This window comes from Vanacampus margaritifer, chromosome 5, assembly GCF_051991255.1.
Source record: "Vanacampus margaritifer isolate UIUO_Vmar chromosome 5, RoL_Vmar_1.0, whole genome shotgun sequence".
In the NCBI taxonomy this organism is placed as follows: Eukaryota; Metazoa; Chordata; class Actinopteri; order Syngnathiformes; family Syngnathidae; genus Vanacampus; species Vanacampus margaritifer.
In genome coordinates this window covers 13,698,632-13,719,998 of record NC_135436.1, presented here as the reverse complement: position 1 = coordinate 13,719,998, position 21,367 = coordinate 13,698,632, and the positions used below count along the sequence as shown (strand labels likewise).

The following is a 21,367-nucleotide window of genomic DNA, read 5'->3' as shown; positions in this document are numbered from 1 at the left end:
GCAAAGAAACCTGTGTTATCTTGGCGTGTTTGTGCGGCACTCTCACGGTCAACCTTCTGGTGCGTAAGCTCGACAACGACAAGAACGATGCTGTGGCGCTGTGCCTCAAGTTGATCTTTGCAAGCATCATGCTAACTTCCAAAGAGAGCAACTTGTGAGGCCAGCCGCGGACTGAGGCCTTTCCCAGAATGCGCCCCTTTGGACCCGGGATCGACTTCACAAGGTCACGTCGGCGTCCCATCTTGACGCAAATAAATGCGCACGTCGGCACTTGTACTCACTCCAACCTGCCAAGTTCTTCCAATCGTCCAGGAAGCAGGAAAAAGGCTCGACATTGGTCAAATCCAAAAAATCCCCTTGCAACATTTGCAATGGTTGATGTGGGAACAAGTGGAGATGTCTGAGCTTTCTGTTTTTGACGTGAGCGCTGTTTCGTCACTGTCCATATTGTCATTCGGTGTGATCATAACGCTTTCCACCTGACCTTCAATGATATCTAGCTACCAGCGAAGCGTTAGGTGGCTGGAGGTGTGGAGCGCATCATTGACAGTGTCAAGCTGATGTGATGACGTCGCCGTCTGACCGCTGCTACTTTAGTTTGTTTCTTTGAGCGTTTGGTGCTGCCACATTTTGTTCCTTGTCCACTGTTTACATTAGCCATGCAACTGTATGACAATGTCAGCGTGAGACATCTTCACGCCATTCAGTCCACAAGTGTGTAAGTGCCAGCAATGTGAAGCGTAAGCACAATTTCTGTAATTGAAGAAAAACATTTTCAAGAAATTTGACATAAAGGGTTTTGAAGCTTTTTGTCACGTTTCCGTTTCAGCCAACATGTATGATGTTTTTTGAGTAAATGGTTTGTGAACATGTCTGAATAAAATCAATAAAGTGAAACTGGAAAGTGCCCATGTAAACAAACGAGGGAATGAAATGAACAAGACTGAAAGCGTTGAGTATCTTTCAAGTGGTTTGTTTGTCCGTTGGTGGCTTGTTGATGAATGCCACTTGAAGTAGATCTATTTTGGCCACGAGTAGACCCCAAGGTCACAAGCCTTGAGCCTTGAGCCTTGAATGCAAACCGTTTTTATACTTGCAAACAGTATTCCTTGTCACAAGGACAATTTGAAAACAATTTGATCAATGTTTAAAACGGCATTCCGCCAAATCAAGGCTTTAGAACAGTGGTGTCAAAGTCCCGTCCTCGAGGGCCTGAGTCCTGCATGTTTTAGAGGTTTCACATGTTCAACACAGCTGATTCATATTTAAGCTCATCAGAAAGCTTTGCAGGAGCCTGATATTTGCCCTGATCATTGACTCAGATGCGTTGAAATAGAGAAACCTCGAAAACATGCAGTACTCAGTCCTTTGAGGACCGGATCTTGACACATGTGCTTTAGAACAAGTCTTGAGCTAAATTCTGTGGAGTAAAGTTAGACTCGCTTGGCGAGTGGCTACGCAAGATGGTCGCCGGTGGTTTCACTTTCTCCGATGTGAGTAAGCGACATTTTAGTCCATTTGTGTGTGTATAAGTCTGTGATTTGTTTACACTGACGGACGCAAACACGTCCATGATTACGTAGTCCGCCAATTTTTTCAAGTTTCGCGTCATTCGTCAGCAAAACTGGGGTCCGTCGGTGACGGACCAACGGACATTGAGTCCGTCACTCCTGACTTTGCTATGCTTTCTTCACCTGATGGGAGATGTTGGTAGACAAGGTAAGGTCTGCCTCAGAGTCTATATATCTACAGACCTAACCAACATTTTCCATTAGGTGAGGAAAGCACGCCAAAGTTGCTAAAGTACTTGAAAGTACTTTATGTGGTAGTAAAGAACTTTAAAGTACTTTCTTGGGAAACTATGCCAAGCGCAGCTACCCCAACAGCTGCTGATATACTTCTAAACAGTTACCAAGGAGGGCCTTCTGATACTATCACAAATTGGTTTAGCAGCTGTACTGCCAAGGAAAGAATGGACTTGCAGTTGGTGGTGAAAGAAGCAGAGTGGATGCACATCCTCAGAGACAGCTACGCTGGCAGACTACTGCAGAAAGCCAGTGGCACGCCTGCCACACCAGACACTCAGTTTTCTCCTCCCTTCCTTCTAGAAATCGACACAGCACACTAAACTCTAGGCAGGGGTTACCTCACTGATGTGGTGCTTGTGGGCACCAGGTAGCCCCCAAAGACCACATGAGTATCTCGTAGGCCTGTTCTAAAAATAGCTAAACAGTGATGGGACATTCCGCGATTTCCTAGGAATGTTGTTGAAGTGACCATTTGAAAATGTAAACACTGGCAATAATAGTGTAGTGCAGCATTAATATTCTCTGTTTCCTAATTATTTTTGACAATTCATAAACATGAGCAGTGTCTTCAAATAAATTAATATAATAATTACTAATATCATATAATGACATTAAATAGTTAATTAGAGCAAATTATTGCATACAGTAGTGTTTCTCAAACTGGTAGTCCTACACATAATCAGTACAAAGAGGAGAATAGCTCTCAGCTTCAAAAAGGTTGGTGAACCTTAGTCGAGGGCCGGAGTCCTGCAGGTTTTGCATGCTGCCCTTCTCCAACACAGCTGATATATCATTAGCTCATCATCAAGCTCTGCCTAAGCCTGATAGTGATCCTGTTGATTGGAATCAGCTTGTGTTGGAAGTGAGAAACCTCCCAAAACCTGCAGGACTCCGGCCCTCGAGGACCGAGATTGCCCACCTCTGGTCTAGAGCCACAAGGCTCAAAAACAGCTACACCAAGGTATGAAATGCATCTCAAACTAATTTTAAGGGCTGACATTTGGTTGAATATTTGTTGAATAAAGCACTTCTCGTATTGTAAGGTCTACTCTTCAGGGATAAATAAACTGTCTATTGCCTATTTTTATGGCATATTTCAATTACAAGATAAAGTTGTTATTTGTCTATGTACACTCTACATCAGAGCCGTATATAGAGAGAGTTTGACCAACTCGGTTTCGGCAGGGTAACAAGATGGCGTTCTTATGTCATGTGACCAGCAGTTGACCAATAACAGCGTGACCAATCACAGCGTGATTGGTCAACTGCTGGTCTCATTACATATGGACGCCATCTTGTTACCCTGCCGAAGCAGAGTTGGCAAAACTCTCGCCACATACGGCTCTGCTCTGCATGGCTCAATACTACCCCCACCAGGACAAAGACGGCAATGTGATAAATAGACCAAGTTGTGGACTTGAAACACACGCTATTTAAAATATGTTGAACGTATACGTCTATATTATAATGGTTACTGATAAATAGACACATGCACTACGTTAAACAAAACAAAAAAAACATAACGTACACATAATTGTACGCGCCCCAGAATCTTAACTTCCCAGATCGTGCTCCTAGTAGTACTACATCCAGTCTGTCATTTATTATTTTTTTAAGTATTATTTTAACAAACATTTTTTATCTGCTGGATATTTTCTGCATATCAATAAGGGTCATAGTAGTGCTTCCAGACTCTATCCCCCAACGGATGACTGCAGGGTTTGTAGCCAAAAACGGATAACATAATGCCTGCAACCTGACTGTCGATACCCAAATGCTCTAAAATCTAATGTTATTTTAAGAGAATTATATGTATGTGACAACGTACTTTAGGCCTACCTCCACTTTCAAGCTGGGCGAAGCAACGATGGTACAAACCCTGCATCTGTCTTTTTATTTTCTTTTAAATTTTAAGCTGAACAGTTGCACTGTCAAATCTTCTTTCTTCTTTACTCTTTCATGTGAGCTAATTTTTGTGGGCTGTCTCTTCCACACACTTACTTAAGCACTGTACATTTTTGGTCACGGAAAAATTATTTTTGGTCCTGTGATATCTATAAACGGACAATACAGGCTGTTTTTGTTGTTGTTTTGGGTGTACTTAAGATAAGGAATGCTACAGTTAAACAAACAACGTGATACTTCTTTTAATACATTTCCTTTGAAATAATATGAATATTGTACACACACATTATATATATACATATATATATATACGTGTGTGTGCGTGTGCGTGTGTGTGTGTGAGAGTGTGTGTGTGTGTAACATCTCTGGAATTTATATAAAATATATATTTTAAGTGTACTTCCAAAAAGAGATATACATATTTCAAATTTCTTTTTGGAAAAATTCCGTAGCACTTGTTTAGCTAATACCAATCCAATAACATTATTTGTAATATAAATATTTCAAATAAATATACGCATTTATGGCGCTACGCGAACTCAAATGTGACGCCATCACCACTGCCGCTTTCTGATAATAATGAAGCATAGTATGTGTACTTCAATTCATCCATCTATCTATCTTTACTACTTAAATACTGTGGGTAGTACAGTACAGTGTAAAGTACTGTACTGTACTAGCATATAAGCACATATGCGAGAAAAGGAGGGGGGAGGGGGGCTGGGGGAATAAAGAGTTCATAGGAGATTCTCGCGAGACTACCACAGTATAGAAGAAGCGGGGGCTAGGCCTGAAGTTTTCCTCATGCATCATTAGATGATTCATATCAGCGTCAAGATGTCGGGACGTTCAGGCCGCGCTGAGACCCGGAGTCGCGCCAAGGACGACATTAAAAAGGTTCTGGCCGCAATCGAGAAAGTTCGCAAATGGTACGTAGGCTGTCTAGTTTACAATATAGAGGAAATGCTTCAGCGGACCGTCAGTCGTTAGCTGCTACGTCGCTCAACTAACTTCAGTCGGAAAAGTTAGATAATTGACATAGCGTCTAGCCAATCGGTGTCCCTGTTTGTGAAAAAGGGCGGGGCTATCGGATTCTTTTTTCCGCCAGGAGCTGTCAATATGGCTGCAGCTCTGCACAACTAATTACGACCTCGATTCAGTTGACGTTTCACAATGATAATAATAAACACGATCATTTGTATATGACAGCGTGACATTCATTCTAGAGATAAGTACTTTATCTGGGTACACAAAAAACGTGACCATCTATATCTGTCGAGGATCAAATTGAACCGATTAGAGGAGATCATTGTTAGCTTTTGTCTAAATATAGACAAACTACTTTAATCCCCAGGGAGAAAAAATGGGTGACTGTTGGCGACACGTCCTTGCGCATATTCAAGTGGGTGCCCGTGACAGAAACAAAGCAGGTGGCGTTTCAATTATATATTATTTGAGGATTCCCTGTTCTATATTATTTGTGTGTTTGACTTCATCATTGTCATTTCTAATATCAGATCTATCGCGCCAAATCTACTGGTGGAGAAACCAGAGGGTTAAAAGACGTGGTCCTTGAAAACACTAACTCTTTGCCAGATTTGACTGGTGAGTCTAATGGTGTGATGAGAAGTACAGTATGACCAAACACGAGTTGATTTAATGCACAGTGTGAATATTGTGTTCTTTACATCAGATGAAAACAGCAACCAGAGCTTTCTGTCTGATGTTTACCACCCTAAAATGGATAACAGCAGCAGCAACTCTAGCTCGCAGCAGGTCAGCCCTCCGCATACTTCCAGTCTTCGAACTGAAGACTCCCAACCACCAATGCTTGGACAGGAGAGCGTGGATGGTAGGTTAATGACCTTCTCACAATTCTCCTACTTTAAAGTGTTTATGTGAAAGGGACGTTTGCTGGGATTTTCTTGATCTATGTGTTAATATTAATCAAAAGCAGAAATACACATTTTGACACTGTCAGCACATAATTGATGCTGATGTCCCCTAATGACTCCAGATCCAGTTCACTCTGGACAGGATGGAGCAGATGAGCCTCCAACTCTGATCAAGGAGGATCTTCTGTCGTCAGGAAGTGCCAGACGAAGTGCCATACACACACAGGTTTCATACCACTTTCCTTAAGCGGTTTAACTGATTAAAAACAGCATTTGTCTCAGTGACATTATGTAAAGGTGATGCTAAGTGTCTATTTTTTTCTATTCCACAGGAAGAATCAGACGAATCAGGAGCACCTCCTTTAAAGAAGATTTGCACAAGAGAAAATGCTGTCTTAAGATAGTTTTCTATGTGAAGATGTACACATAACCTGTCCACAGTTATTTTCACTTCAGCTGAATGTTGAACTTTCAGGTTTTAAGGCTCTGTTGTTTGTTTCACATGCATTCACCTTGCACTTCACTTGGTACACCTGCACAACCTAATCTGTTCTGTATCAGAGGTCCACAGTTAGTAATCTGTAATTTGACCTTGTACTTTTATTATCTATGTATACACATACATATTTGGGCTTTTTTCTAAATTGAATATACTTATATTAATTACTACAAGATAGCGTCTCTGTAAACTGTCATATCTTATTGCCTGCGCACAGAGCCAATGCACACATACAGTATGCACAAATTGTATGTCAAGCAAGAAGATTTTATGCAACAGTGTCCCACCCCTTAGTTTAGTGTTTTGTGCATGAGTACCTTGATAATTATCTGGAAATGGGCAAGTATCTCTTCATCAAATACTCCCAACTTCCAAATTTTGGGGCCACAACATAAATGGAATCTTTGACTGTCTGGTTCTAACATGCAGTGATACACTCAAAGATAAAAGTGCTTAGATTAAAAGGAACCACAAATTACTTTGTTAGACCACATTTTGGATATTTGGACACCAGTAAGTGTTTGCGTTGTTGCTGTGAAACGAACATGCCGCAGTTGGAATAACACCTTGGAAACATGAAATAACTTTTGTAGAGGAGTTTCACAACAACATCTTTGTTTTGCCTGTCTGTCCATTTACTGAAACACATAATGCAGATGGTTTTCTCCGGGTACTCCGGTTTCCTCCCACATTCCAAAGACATGCATGGCAGGTTAATTGAACGCTCCAAATTGTCCATAGGTGTGATTGTGAGTATGGTTGTTTGTCTCTGTGTGCCCTGTGATTGGCTGGAAACCAGTTCAGGGTGTACGCCGCCTATTGCCTGAAGTCAGCTGGGATAGGCTCCAGCGCCCACCGCGACCCTTGTGAGGAAAAGCGGTTAAGAAAATGGATGGATGGATAATGCAGATGTTAGTTTGAGAAGGGATAATAGCTGACTATGGCTTAATACGAAAGTAATGCAGCCCAGTTGAAGAGCTTAGCGTTTTTATAGTGTGATAAGCTGCTACGTTACCCATCATGTCAAATCTATAGTATTAATTTACCGTAATAGTACAGTATTATTGTTGTAGTTTGCAGCAGTGAGCTGAATTACATCATTAAAAAAAAATCCATTGTGTTATTTTTGTCATGTAAACTGCACAAAATTAATATTAGAGATACCTCTTTGTGATGAGTGCAGCTTTACACTGTAAATTACAACCACTGGTGTCAGCAATTGTTAAATATGTATTGGGCACTGTCAAAAACGAAGATTTTTTTTTTGGGGGAAGGGGGGTGGAATTTTTGGTTATTATAAGATTGTGGAACACTTAATCTTGTGGCCGTTGAGTGTACATACGACAAATGTTCTATTCATTGATATACTATAACTGACAACGCAACATTCCCTGCTAAACGTTAAGCTTGTTGACGTATTTTTAAACTGATGAATATGGACAGTGTGCTGTGCTCTCCATTTACATATTGTACAAGACTACATGTAAGTGTGTCTTTATGCTGTTGACGTTTGCCTTCGCATATTTACCAATCATTGTGCATTATTGATTTTAATTGCAGTACGCTTTGAAAATGAGTTAAATGTGTAGCTCATGCTTTGAGAGACAATCGTGATACCATTGATGAGCATATCTTTTTTTTTTTTTTAGCTAAACACAATTAAAATGCTGTTATTTTATTTTTTTCCAATTCTGCACTTGTTTATAATGGATGCTTTAACCATAATAAACATGTTTTAATTTAAATTTAATTTGAATTTGTTCTTAATCAGACGCTGAGACAATCACTGAATTAATTATAGCATTGCTTTATGAGGCTGTTACCGTTTTGTGTATTTGTGATACTGATAAAATAATCGAAATGCTTGTCTTGCAATGTTCCAAATGTTGGGTTGTTCTTGACTAACAATGAACATTCAATGACAGCCAATAGGACGCCACTTCAGGCCAGTTTGACAACGCCGCCTCGCAAAGAGAGCCAATGGCTGCCAAGAGAGGGCGGTTCTCTGTTGCTACGCTGGTTGCTGCCGGGGAAACGAGTCAAGGGTGTGCGGAATAGTGCCGGTGTTCGTGAAACTCCCGCCATTTGGACAAGGAATTAACCTCTTCACGACATCATTTTTAAGAGCTACCAACATTAGGCTTTTTTTTCTTTCGTAAAACGAAGAAGGACCAGTCGGGAAGTTGAAGAAAGACCGAGACCTCGGCTTGTACAGTCGAGTGAATTGTTCTTCGCGCCAGACCTCCTGCTGGACTGTGTGCTGTTGCCGCGAATTTGACTTCGGCTTGGATCGCATCCTGACAGGTCAAGCGAAAAGATAAAAGTTCGCCAAATACCTCGACACAAGAATAAAACGCTTGTGTGTGTTTGGGAATGTCCTCGGAACAGCTATGGCATCACTGCTGAAGCAGAGAAGAAGAATTCGATGAGGAGGCGAGGAAGAAGGGACACTGTTTTGTTTTGCAACGCGATAGCAAACCTGGCTACTAACTAGCCCGCGAGCTGCTGCACGTTGAGTTCCAGGCCTACCGGTGAAAACGTGATACATGCTATCAGGCGCTGTGATACAAACTAACGTCATATTATTTTACACCAGAGTGTTAAAGTGATTATTTTATTGCACAGCCGCCATTTGATTTACAATGGCGCCGCTTTTGGGCCGGAAGCCTTATCCATTAGCTAAGCCGTTAGCTGAGCCGCCAGGCCCAGGAGAGGAGGTCTACATCATCGAGCACACCAAGGAGGCCTTCAGGAACAAAGAGTATCCTCTAAACTAGATGCTGGTAATCTTATCAATTTGGAACCGTACGTCATCAGCCTTTGGTCCCTTGATGAGGGTGTTAGATCACACATTCCCGTGTACAAATGTGCGCAGCTGCGTATAATAATTTGTTATGATCTGACATTTTCCATCGTTTTAGCTGCTCCCCGTGCACTGTTACTTCTCGTTGGCGACCGTGTTAGTTTCTGTACGCGTTTGCTAAAAACAACAAATTACTAAAAGCTGGATTCATCAGTTCAATATCGAATATATTCCGAAAGCGCCCCTATTACGTAGCTTCTGTGAATCGGCTGTCAAAGATAATGGCGAACCGGGTGCGCTAGCACAATGCTAATGTTGGTGTTATGTCACCATAGCCTGTTCATATCAGTTAACGCAAAGTCTCAAGTGTGATTTTGCAACTCTAAGTTACAACTCGAGGTGTAGTTATGATGACTGAAGATAGTACAGAATACCTGCATGAAGGACACAGCCCGTTACTTTCCCATTTAGAGTAGTTTTTGGCACAGTCTGCGGTGATACTACAGATGAGCACATGTATAGCACTTGTAATATTCACAGACACGGTAAAACAATTACTTATTTACAATTCAGTATCAGTCTGATAGACTTAAGTCAGAATTCTTCCTTTTAGGATTGTCCTAATGTATTTGTTCATAAACTGAACCCCACATTAATCCAAGTGTTAATGAAGTTCATGATTCTTTTTTGACTGATGTTTTGTGACCACATGAATCCTAGATGGCTCGTGTATATAAAAGTTGTCCTTGACAAAATGACAATAGTGAGTATGAGGCCCGCTTGAAGAGGTATGAAGAGCGCATCTGGACGTGCAAGAGCACTGGAAGCATTCAGCTGACACACAAAGAAGCATGGGAGGAGGAACAAGAAGTCACAGAATTGTAAGTATTGATTCTTGCGCTTGTGTGTGTGTTTAAAGGTACAATGGTAACATTCTGAGTGGTAGTGGTACAAATATGATCATACGGATTGTTCATGGAGATGTCATAATGAAACCAAAGTGTAAATGACTTGCAAGCAGTGTTTCACTTTTTAGCCACAATCTCCAGTTGTCTGTAATTTTAAAATCAATGTTGTGGCAGTATCTCACAAGTGTGAAGACAAAGCCGTGCTCCCAGACTAGTGAAGGTCGTGAGGCTTTCAGCTGTGCTGTGATTGGATAACGCTAGCGCTCCACCTCTCTTTCTATTTTGGAGGATGTGCGTGTGATCGAGTCATCTTAACACTGCTGTGGTCTTAGAAAAGCTCGCTTATTGCAATCAGTGAAATGGAAATGTAAAAAAAAAAAAAGGACAAAATTCACAGTATGGCGTTGTCACAAGAACCACATGTGCAGCAGATATGTGTCATGACAAAGCACAGAATTATGCAGTGATGTAGAAGTTGCTCCAGATTACGAGCCGTATTTAAAACTACATTGTGATGCTTCTTTCTGCTCTCAAGCTTCCGTAATTGTTGGGAACTATATTTTAATTGTAAGCCACAGTTGTGCATAAAAATAGACTATTGTTATATGCATTTGTTGAAAAACTGAAGTGTTCGGAGGCCATAGTTTAATGAGAGGCAAGTAAGTTGCTAATTTTAATGGCTGTTTAAAGACTCCCCCACTACAGCAAATGTAGGTTGTACATTAATTGTTCAACTTAGGCGATGCTCTGATAAGAATAATGTTGTTAAAAACTACAAAACTTCTGCTTACAGTACATGTGACAGTTGTAAGCCTGAGAAACATCAGAAGGGAACTAGCTTCTTTCACACATCATCTTAGCCAGTTAGGTCACTATTCACCCAAATGTTTTTTTATTACATGATGTTATCATCAGCATTTAAAAAAAGCTTCCGTTCCAATGGCCCTTTTAAAAAGTTAGGCCATAGCTAATACTCTAGTTAAATTGTATTGTTATACAAACGAGTGACCAAAACACCCCCCTCCTTAGCCTTCATATTAAAAAAACAAAAACGAGTTTGTTTAATTGAACAGGATCTTTGGGCCAACGGAAATGAAACATGTGGCAGTCACAAGCTTAGGCGAGGAAAGTGTGATAAACACATCCACATCGAAGCATCTTATGTCATTGTGTTTGCATAAATACTACATGATTGTTCTCCGATATTGCACACTAATACAATGGGTGGTCTGGGTCACAGTATACTGTAAATATATTTTCCCTTGCTGTCTTACAAAACAACATGGCATCAAAAGGATTTGTAAGATGCAATTATTTCTCACTGTTCTGTTAAGCCTTGTCCATTGTATCTGTGAATGCATTTTGCTGCCTCTAGAGGCTAAATTCAGTATTGAGGGTAAGGTTGTATAATGCCTACAATGTGATAGAAAACACATAAATTGATCAATAGTGTTTATTAAAATATTTCACTAAATGGTGCCTTTTAGGAGCACTTTTTCTACCTATGTAATATGTGTGAAAAGTACATATACTTATTTTTTTAGTTTATTTCTAACTACAAAAAGGACTAACTATTGTATCTGTGCAGGCTTCAGGAGGAATATCCTCACTGGTTTGAGAAGCCCATCCTGGAGATGGTCCACCACAACACAGTGTCTTTAGACAAGCTGGTTGAAATGGCCTGGGTAGAAATCCTCACAAAGTATGCTGTCGGCGAAGAGTGTGACTTCACGGTCAGTTTAATCTGCAGTTATTTCTTGTCTGTTTTGTAAGATAGTACCTCTTAAGCATTGGTCAGTATTCAATGCTTGATTACTATTCAATCCGTCTGTTTAAATTCAATAAGGAAAAGTGTGATCAAAATCTTGATGCTTAGTTAAGATACTCACAAACATTTTAATTCAGGTGAGCCAAGGCAAAAGCTTACAAGTGAAGGTGGTAAAGATTCATGCCCTTGAGAACCCTGAGGGTGAAGCTGGAGAAAAGAAGCTTGAAGGTGCCTGTGATTCTCCATCCAGTGACAAAGAGAATGCCAGTCAAGAAAACCAGAGGAAAGAACCTGTTCACAGAGAGGAGGAGAGCAGGAGAGAGAGTCTCAGTAAGTTTGTGCAATAACAGCTTCTTCTTTTTTTTTGTTCATTGAAAAGGATTGTTTTGGAGTTGCAAGTATTCCGCGGTCTGTGTTCGGTATGTAAAAAAGCGATTCTAATCCACATAGTAAATTAATGTGTGGTATAACATGCACATCCATGCATTGCAGTGCATGTTTTACAGCTCGTTGTGTTTTTACTTGATACTTTAATGTCAGTGGCATTGTTCTCTCCTTTTTCAGGTGACAGAGCACGGCGTTCACCAAGAAAACTTCCCACTGCCATGAAGGAAGAAAGGAAGAGGTGGGTAATTCCCAAGTTCCTTCCTCATAAGTACGACGTCAAGCTCGTCAGTGAGGACAAGGTATGTATGGTTGTTTTTTTCTTGTTGACATTTTTTGTTTTTTTTACTATGCAATTATTGGTCTTAGAACTGTTTTGTTGCTTACTTAAACACAAAATGACGACAAACCTTTATGACCTGTACCACAGGTAATCAGTGATGTGCCAGCAGACAGTCTTTTCAGAACAGAGCGCCCGCCAACCAAAGAGATCATCCGTTACTTCATCAGACACTATGCACAGAGGCTGGGCATGGGCGAGAGTGCACCCTGGGTGGTTGAAGATGAATTGGTGAAAAAGTTTAATCTGCCCAGTAAATTCAGTGACTTTCTTCTCGACCCACACAAGGTACGGCACTGGTCATTTCTTTTTTATATGCTTATAATTGTGAATTATATCAGCTCACGCTCTTGTTTGACTGAAGTTTTTAGCTGAGAATCCTTCTGCCAAGCGCAAGAGCTTGACTTCTCCTGAAGGTAAAGCTAGAAAGAGGCAGAAGATACCCGGTACGCCGGGAGAGACCTTGGGAAATGAAAAAGGGGAAAAGAAGAGGAAAAGCCAGAAAGATGCTCTCGGGAAGCCCCTTAGTCCCACCATCTGGGGCCATGTGCAGGTAAACTCAGTTGCATGCAAACATTGATACTGTGTAATCAGTTGTGGTGTTGTTGAAGCATAATGGACTTGTCTTCTCTGCTCCCCCCACCTCCCACATAGAAAATAAAAATGAATGGTTCGCCATTAAAAGTAAAGAACTCTGGAACACCCAAGAAAGGAGAAGGTACAAGCTCAGGTCTTTCCAGTCAAAAATCTGTTAAAAAATCTGGCGACAAGAAGGATGGAAAGACACCTGGTGATAAGGATATTCTTAAAGCTTTTAGAAAAGATGCAAAAGCAAATGCCAAGTCACCAAAGATGAAGCAGATGACCCTGCTGCATCTTGCCAAGAGCCCTGCTGCAGGCAGCCCCAAAAAACGAGCCCGCAGTAGTAGCACGGGCACTCCCAAACTAGGGAAGCCATTACATCCAATGGCTCTCCACCTTCTTCGTTACTATAAGGAGAACAAGGGCAAAGAGGACAAAAAGAATTTCCTGTCTGTCCTCCTCTCCAAGGCTGCAAAGGCCTTGCCACCAGATGACCGCGACAGACTACCCGATGAACTGAAAGAGCTGGTTGAGAAACGCTGGGAGAGATTGGAGCAAAAGAGACGCTGGGCGGCCATGAGTGAGGAGGAAAAGCAAGAAGAAATGAAGAAGCGGCGTAATGATCTCAAAGAGAAACTTCGAGAAAAAGCAAAGGAACGTCGCGAGAAGGAGATGCAACTCCGTCTTGAACAGTCGCGTAGATACGAGGACCAGGAAATCCAAGGGGGCAAGGCTTTGCCGACATTTAAGCTTGTTGACATGCCCGAGGGACTGCCCAACACCCTGTTTGGGGATGTTGCTATGGTTGTGGAGTTTCTTCACTGCTATGCTGGCCTGCTAATGCCAGATGACAAATATCCCATCACATCTATTGCTCTGATGGAATCGTTGGCCGGAGTGCGCTCGGGTTTCCACTACCTGAACCGTGTGCTGGTAGTGCTACTTCAAACGCTGCTGCAAGATGAGCTCGCAGAGGGCTACAGTGAGCTTGATATCCCCTTATCTGAGATCCCCCTTACTTTGCACTCTGTATCAGAGCTGGCCAGGCTGTGTTTGCGTCCTTTTGATGCTCAAGGTGAGGAGAGTGGTCAGGGGTCTGTGGACTTGGCCATGAGTGACTTTGATGATGTGGTGACTAGCGAGTTCCTGGAGAAGCTTGAAACTGTCGAGGTCTTTGAGCTTGACCCAGAAGAAAAAGTCAGCCTGCTGGTAGCATTGTGCCACCGCATTCTCATGACATACTCGGTGGAAGACCATGTTGATGGCATGCAGCAACGAACCGCTGAACTGTGGAAGGAGCGCGTCGCAATGCTGAAAGAGGTCAATCGTAAGAAGGCTGAGAAGAAGAAGCAAAAAGAAGTTGAGGGCAAAGGTAATTTGAAATTATCTAACAAATTAAATGTGAGCTGAAAATTCCATAAATTATTCTAAAATGTATTTTGTTTATTTATTGTGCATTCAGTAAAAATAATGGTATGGCTTTTGACACACCCCAATGTATTTTTTTTCATGGCCACAGATGAGAAGAAAAAAGATCCAAAGAAAGAGATCAAGAAAGAAGTAAAAGTAGAGCTGGTGGACTTGATCAGCTCAGTCAAGAGCAGGCGGCTGATGAGCATGCAGGCCAAGAGAGAAAGAGAGGAGTTGGACAAACAGAACAAAGGTGATTCTTGCTTCTTGCTAGATACGCTTTAAATCAGTCAAGTAGGCAATTGGCTTTGGGGACTTATTTGTTTCTAAATTATCATCCCATAGAACGCATGGAAGAGGCAGCTGAAGAAGAGCGACTACGCAGACAAAGAGTGACTGCGGAAAAGAATTTTCAAGAGGGTATAACAAAAGCCAAACTGGTCCTGCGTAGAACTCCTCTGGGTACAGACAGAAATCATAACAGGTCAGAGAAACTGGTCTAACCATAAAATAAAGGCGTGTCAATTAACTTGAAAAAAATAAGGCAAAAATATTAATACATGTTTGTTTGTCCAGATATTGGTTTTTCTCTGATGTTATCCCTGGGCTGTACGTGGAGAAAGGCTGGGTGCATGACAGCATAGACTACAGCTGGACACCTCCCCTTGAAGAAAAAGCAACTGAGCCTGATGTGGACGACGAAGACGATGGTAAGATTGCCGTGGCACAAAGAAGAAAATATTTTCGTAGCCATAGGCAAGTAACGTAGTGCTGGGCGATATGGGAAAAAAAACTGTCACGATATAGGCTATGTTATATAACGATATGCGGCGATATATTTTCAGGTTTTCTATATATAAAAAAAAAATACAACGCACTATGACTGTTTATTTTCTTGTTTTATTTTTAAATGATTAAACAGATCTGCATCAAAAGACAAATGCATTCAGTAGGGCTGCTATATAAAATTATAAAATGTTCACAAAACAGGTGAGGTAACCACTGACATATTTTTTTGCAAATGTTTATTTATGAATCTAAATAGGGGATACAAAAAATGTTTCAGACAGAAATTGTTAAAAAAAAAAAAGATCATATCTACCGTAACGTTTTGAAAACATTTATTGCGCAAATAAGAAAAAATATGTTTTGACGTTATGAAACTTGTTTGATCAAAATGCTTTTGTAGATGCGGATGATAATGGAAGTACTGATGGTACTAATAATGAAGGAGCCCTGCTGGGGGCAACAACAGACGTCTGTATAGAAACTACATCTCCTAAGCAGGGGCAGAATCTCTGGTTCGTGTTTTACATTTATCTTTCTCTTTGCTTTTTGGTTTGAGTATTTGTACGCTGTTTTCACGGCCATATCTGCTTTCTAACCTCCTAATATTTCCAGGTTTATATGCGACAGTCCTGCTGAACTAGAGGAATTGGTGGACAGTCTTCATCCTCATGGAGTAAGAGAAAGTGAACTGAAAGCAAAGATAGAAAGCAGGTGAATGAATGCTCAAGAGATGGATAGTTACATATTTTATTTCTATTCCATTTGTATCTGCTTTGGCCCTTTCGTTTCCCTTATTTCTATATCAGTTCAAACCATTTACCATTTTCGATTGCAACTCAAAAGTAACAGCAAATATGTTCCCGTTGTTCTTGTACAGTTACCAGGACATCTTACACTCCATCAATTTAACCCGGAAGGACAAAGTTGGCCTCGGAGTCCCTGACGAGGACACAGATCTGCTGAAATTTCTACGCAGTGATATTCAGGAAATAGCCTCACGCCTCCTAAAGGGTGGCTTGGGGTACTTTGATGATGACATGGACATAGAAGACCAGGTGAGCAGGCTATCTGTGTCTGGTAACTTGCAACAGTTTGTATTGGCTTTTACTGAAGACTGACATAACTATGCTATTTATGGAAAAACATTTTTTTCCCTTTGTGGTCCTAAAATTTTGCACAAACTGCCTGTCATTGATTTGTCTGTCTGTTTCACTATCTGTACACAGCTGGAAAAAAATGACAACTTGAAAGAATTAGGCGAGTCGATCATCAGCATTCAGGCATGTGTGATCAAGAAGTTCTTGCAAGGATTCATGGCCCCCAAGCAAAAAATAAAGAAAAAGTCTGGCGGGGAAGAAAACAAAGTTGAAGAGGTGGATGAAGAAAAGAAACTGGCAGAGGAGGCCAAGGTAAGTGAAAGGAAGGAAGAAAAACGTGACTATGGATGAACCTGGCTGTTGTCAAGTGTCACCACCTAAGATGAGCATTGCCTACGGCTCTTTGTTGTTGTGCTACCCCACAATGAGTCAGGGCTCATATAATGCCACAAAAAAAAAACGGCAGCAGTTGTCATTCCATCAATCTCCCCAATGGGTTTAATATAAATGTTACATATTTATATAAAAGCTGTAAATTACATTTTGCACGTATATATTAACTAGGCATGCACCAAAATTTTGGCCACAAAAAAATTGTATTTCCGCTTTTCGGCTTAAAGACAATTAAAACTGAAAAAAATATGGCTGAAACAGGATGTTGTGTTGGCGAAAGCAAAAACCGCAGCCAGCAAGTACAGTATAATACCAGGATTGGTCTACCATTATTTTATTTTAAATGCATCTCCTCAGGTGGCAACAGCAATAGAGAAGTGGAGGACAGCTATCCGTGAGGCCCAAACCTTCTCCCGCATGCATGTGCTCCTGGGAATGTTGGATGCCTGCATAAAGTGGGATATGTCTGCCGAGAATGCCCGTTGCAAAGTTTGTCGGAAAAAAGGTAAACACAATAACCGGTCTTTAAAAATTGTTTATTGTAAATGCGCACAGTATGGTGTAAGCTTTAAGGTGATGATAAACCACGGTCATTAGCAATGGATCACATAACAGTACGAAATTGTGAATGAATTATTAAGGCAGTCTTATTTAAATGACAAAACTTTCAATCCTGCTCAGGCGATGATGAGAAACTTATCCTCTGTGACGAATGCAACAAGGCCTTCCATCTTTTCTGCCTGAGACCCGTGCTGCACCGCATTCCCGAAGGCGAGTGGTTGTGCACGGCCTGTCAGCCCACAGTGGCCAGACGGGGCACGCGCTCGAGGTAAGTGTTCATATCAGTGAGTGGTGAGACTAGTAGCCCTTAAATGCTGCAGTGAAAATGTCGGCAATAAAGTTGTGTTCTTCAGGAACTACAAACAAGACAGCGACGAAGATGATGAGGATGAGGAGGAATCTGAAGAGGAAGACTCTGATGGGGATGAAGATGATGAGGAAGAGTCTGAATACAAGGCCATGGGCCACAGCTGTGAGTGTCACAAAGAGCAACACTTTATCTTTGTTACAAACTGAGTGTGGAGTAAAAAGGCAGCCAATTAAAGCGACCATTTTTGGAAATCTACCTTAGTACTTTTTGCCCTGTCATGTTGCTCTGTACAGCAGTTGGACTTTCAATTGAATCCGTTTCGGCCTAGTTCCAAAACATCCCCCAGCACCAAAAATTTAGTTTTGTGAGTTATTTATTTATTTTTGTTGAGAGTAAAAGTTATTAGAGACAGCAGTGAGTGGCACACAGTTTCCTGGCCCTCCTCCCCCATTTCACAGCGAACGGAGGTTTTGTTTTTTAGGGTGTACATTTTCCATCCTAATTCTCAACCAAGAATCTAGAAGGCATAGTCAAAGAGATTACATTATCCGCACCATTTTCTCAATAGTGTTCCATGTCTTCAATTGTCTCTTATTTTTGTTTGACAGTGAGGCCAAGAAAAAAAGCTAAGCAGTCTTCAGCCGTGCAGAAAAGTAAACCCAAAAAGAAGTCGTCCTCTTCTAGTCAGAGTGCTAAGCAGAGGACTGGCCCCAGTAACCCCGCTGACATCGATGAATTGGTGAGAAAACAGATCAATCCTGATACTCGCTGTCAACTGAATTGTGTTTTTTACAAAATTGTAGACACTGTCAAAATATTCATTTGGTATTAGCGGGATGTTCTAAAAATGTTGCCAATGTGTCGTTTCTGAAGGTGCGTCAGAGCTCCCAGACAGGAGTGCGCAGACAAATACTGGAGCTGGAGAAGTGTGAGGAAATCCTTAAAAAAGTGACCAAGTTCCGATACAGCTGGCCCTTTAGGTGAGAGGGCATTGTTACCGATGTGAATGGAGCTTCACGCATTGACCTTTTTACTACCGGTATATATTTTGTCACAATTCATAAGATGTCCACAAAGGAACCAAATTAGCTTCAGTCATCAGGCCTACATTGATTTTAGAATTAGACTACAGTACTACAAAACCTTACCTTCAGATGTGAGAAAAGTATATCAAAAACATTATTTATCCATCCATCCATCCATCCATTTTCTTGTGCTTATCCGTGGTCAAGTCACAGGGGCAGCAACATGCCCAAGCGACCCGATCTGACTCACCTCAATGCAAAATAGAGCACAGAAGTCATTGTCTGTGAAATTATTTGCGTGGGCGTTTGTGCACGCAGTTGTTTCATGTGTCCCGTCAATGTAAACACAGTCAAAATGGATATATGTCACTGCCGATATCGGCATTAAATTGGAATTGGTACTTTGACCGGCAGTCTAAATCCATTCTAATTAACATCAATTTGTCTTGCCCTAGTCTTAATGTCTTTCCAATCGATCCTACCCATAGTACATAGATTCCATAAAAGGCATTAATGGTGATTTCATACTGACTTTGCTGTGTCTAATCTTGAATGCTCTTACTCCCCTCAGGGAACCCGTGTCCACAGAGGAAGCAGAGGACTATCTGGACATCATTTCGCAGCCCATGGATTTCCAGACCATGCAAAGCAAGTTCAGCCAAAGCTCGTATCGCCACGCCAACGACTTCATGGAGGACATGAAGCTAGTCTTCTCCAATGCGGAGGAGTATAATGAGCAGGGCAGCACCGTGCTCTCCTGCATGATCAAGACCGAGACGGTCTTCATGGAGCTGATCCAGAAGCTGCTACCCGGCCTCAGCTACCTGCGGCGACGCTCACGCAAGCGTGTCACTCGAGCTCCTGCCTCATCAGAGGAGGATGAAGAAGCGGAGGAAGGGGAGGAGGAGGAGGAGGAGGAGGAAGAAGAAGAAGAAGAGGAGGAGGAGGATCAGACACCACCGCAGAAAAGAATTCAGAATGGCAAGTCAAACGCAAAGAAAAGCAGAAACAGACGGGGAGCACAGGATGAGGAGAGTGAGGAGGAAGAGGACAGCGGCAAGCGGAGAAGTAAGAGGACCTCTTCCAAAGCAGCCGGGAAGGATTACAGGGAGCAGGATTGCGACGATGAGCGCGACACTCGTAGAACTCGGCAACGGCGGGGCCGGACTGAGGGCGACGGGGAGAGCAGCGATGACGAGAGGCCAGGCCGGCAGCGACATTCCAAGAGACAGAAACGCTCGTGAAGCGCAGGAAGCTTTGGATTTTGTCATCCTTTTGATTTCTTAGTTCCAAGCCAGCAGGGAATCAAACCTCACAATGACTCTTTGTCTTATTGAATTTCTGTTCATATTTTTCAAAAAGGATTTATATTTGTAACATTTATTGGTGTTTTATTTTTGATTTGCTTTTTTGTTGTTGTTGAAAAAATAGACACACTTTAGAAAGGGCCTCACAGCCCTTCAACTTTTTTTTCTTTCTCTAAATGAGTGCGTTCCTCTCAAATACCGCTGGAACGGAATCGGCTGGACTTGAAACACATGAATCCTTGCCACGTTCTTGGGGCTTGTTCAACAGTGTCACAGCAGTGTACCGATTTTTGTGTTTTTTTTTGGGGGGGGGGGGGGCTAATAGTCCCAATTCGGTGTTCATGCAGCTATGCATACCATGCACACTTTAAATAATGTACAGTATGAAGGACGACAACATTTTAGGTATCTCTGCAGGAGGCCCCTGTCAAATGCAAGTTTTGTACAGTAAACTTGTTTTCTTCATTTGGTCACATGCTGTGATGTGCGTTACTGCCCTAATGTGAGTATTGAACCAGCAAGCTAACCCATAAGTGTCATCATTTGGATTTTCTGTTCTATAGTGGCCTGCCACTTTAAACAAAGCGGTACCTCAAGGTTCTGTCAAGTGCACTACTTTGTGTAAAATGTACCAAACAAGCCAGCAGCTGCAGGACCACTTTGTTAAAATAATGTGCATAAGCATTTGTACAACAATAACTGTTTATTATCAATATGGATATTTTTAAAGAGTTAATATTTTTTGCACATTTCATTTGGGTTTTGTAAGTCACGTCTGCATAAATGTTTAATCAGGACTTCTCTAGTTGTGCAGAAAACGTGTTTAGGGTTTTGGGTTGTTGTTTTTAAAAGTCATCTGCCCTGGCAGAAATGGCCGGTTTTGTCGTGCGTTTTTGTAAAGAACACCTCAAGAACGATTTACAATCAAAAAAAGCAGCTCCTCGGTGGATGTCTTCACTGAGTCACCAGGTGGCGCTCCTCTCCTATATTTTTCTTACTATTATTCCTATATCGGACCCAGTGACAGCTCTGCTCATACCTTTGTAGCAAGCCACTTTTTGTTCTTAAGGTCATACAGGGAAGGAAAACTCTCACCTCACTTGAATATTCTTCTGCGTAGATTTTCTGTCACACGACCAGCCTAGATAGCCTCCTTGTGTTCGTCCTGTTATGTAATTTCATCATAGTGTTCTTTTCTCATGCCTTAATGTTTGGATGTTAGTTTCTGCTTTACTCCACAACCAATGAGTGAAATTGGACTGACCGTCTCAAGATGTGACTTGACTGTATTTTACACAACCCCTTTTCTATGTATATGTATAGTTTAGGCAGGTTTAAGGAGTAATTTACGTGTAAAGATTTTCCAATAAAGGCTATGAGCAAGAGTTTTCCTTGTTTTGTATCGTCACCATTCTGGTTGTACTTTTTGTCAAATCATTAATTGCTGCTTATAGTGGTAGCATATTAATGATTATTTCATTAAAATGAATTAAGTTATATATGAGTATGGCTTTGTGCAAGTTAAACAATTTTAGGAGAAGATGACACTGGACATGTGTCCAGCCATAATAAATGACATTTTG

General features: G+C 41.5%; 2 protein-coding genes across 2 annotated transcripts; both read left to right on the top strand.

Moving 5' to 3' along the window:
- The first annotated feature begins 4,485 nt into the window (after positions 1–4,485).
- bcl7bb (BAF chromatin remodeling complex subunit BCL7B b) lies at positions 4,486–7,857 on the top strand. Its single transcript, XM_077566908.1, has 6 exons — positions 4,486–4,642; positions 5,068–5,143; positions 5,231–5,318; positions 5,407–5,565; positions 5,731–5,834; positions 5,941–7,857. The coding sequence occupies exons 1-6, from the start codon at positions 4,530–4,532 to the stop codon at positions 6,010–6,012; spliced, it is 612 nt and encodes a 203-aa protein (XP_077423034.1). The 5' UTR covers positions 4,486–4,529; the 3' UTR covers positions 6,013–7,857.
- A 266-nt stretch (positions 7,858–8,123) lies between these two features.
- Positions 8,124–21,169, top strand: baz1b (bromodomain adjacent to zinc finger domain, 1B). Its single transcript, XM_077565981.1, has 21 exons — positions 8,124–8,868; positions 9,675–9,791; positions 11,407–11,551; positions 11,724–11,916; positions 12,151–12,272; positions 12,401–12,598; positions 12,675–12,863; positions 12,965–14,264; positions 14,412–14,555; positions 14,648–14,786; positions 14,879–15,012; positions 15,492–15,603; positions 15,704–15,802; positions 15,969–16,146; positions 16,318–16,500; positions 16,939–17,086; positions 17,263–17,410; positions 17,496–17,614; positions 18,061–18,191; positions 18,326–18,432; positions 19,049–21,169. The coding sequence occupies exons 1-21, from the start codon at positions 8,750–8,752 to the stop codon at positions 19,719–19,721; spliced, it is 4,698 nt and encodes a 1,565-aa protein (XP_077422107.1). The 5' UTR covers positions 8,124–8,749; the 3' UTR covers positions 19,722–21,169.
- The last annotated feature ends 198 nt before the right edge of the window (positions 21,170–21,367 follow it).

Coding starts and splice junctions, on each gene's coding strand:
- bcl7bb (XM_077566908.1), top strand. CDS start 4,530: ATGATTCATATCAGCGTCAAGATGTCGGGACGTTCAGGCCGCGCTGAG. Junction 4,643..5,067: donor ATCGAGAAAGTTCGCAAATG/GTACGTAGGCTG, acceptor TTTAATCCCCAG/GGAGAAAAAATGGGTGACTG. Junction 5,144..5,230: donor CCGTGACAGAAACAAAGCAG/GTGGCGTTTCAA, acceptor TTCTAATATCAG/ATCTATCGCGCCAAATCTAC.
- baz1b (XM_077565981.1), top strand. CDS start 8,750: ATGGCGCCGCTTTTGGGCCGGAAGCCTTATCCATTAGCTAAGCCGTTA. Junction 11,552..11,723: donor GCGAAGAGTGTGACTTCACG/GTCAGTTTAATC, acceptor ATTTTAATTCAG/GTGAGCCAAGGCAAAAGCTT. Junction 12,864..12,964: donor CCATCTGGGGCCATGTGCAG/GTAAACTCAGTT, acceptor CCTCCCACATAG/AAAATAAAAATGAATGGTTC.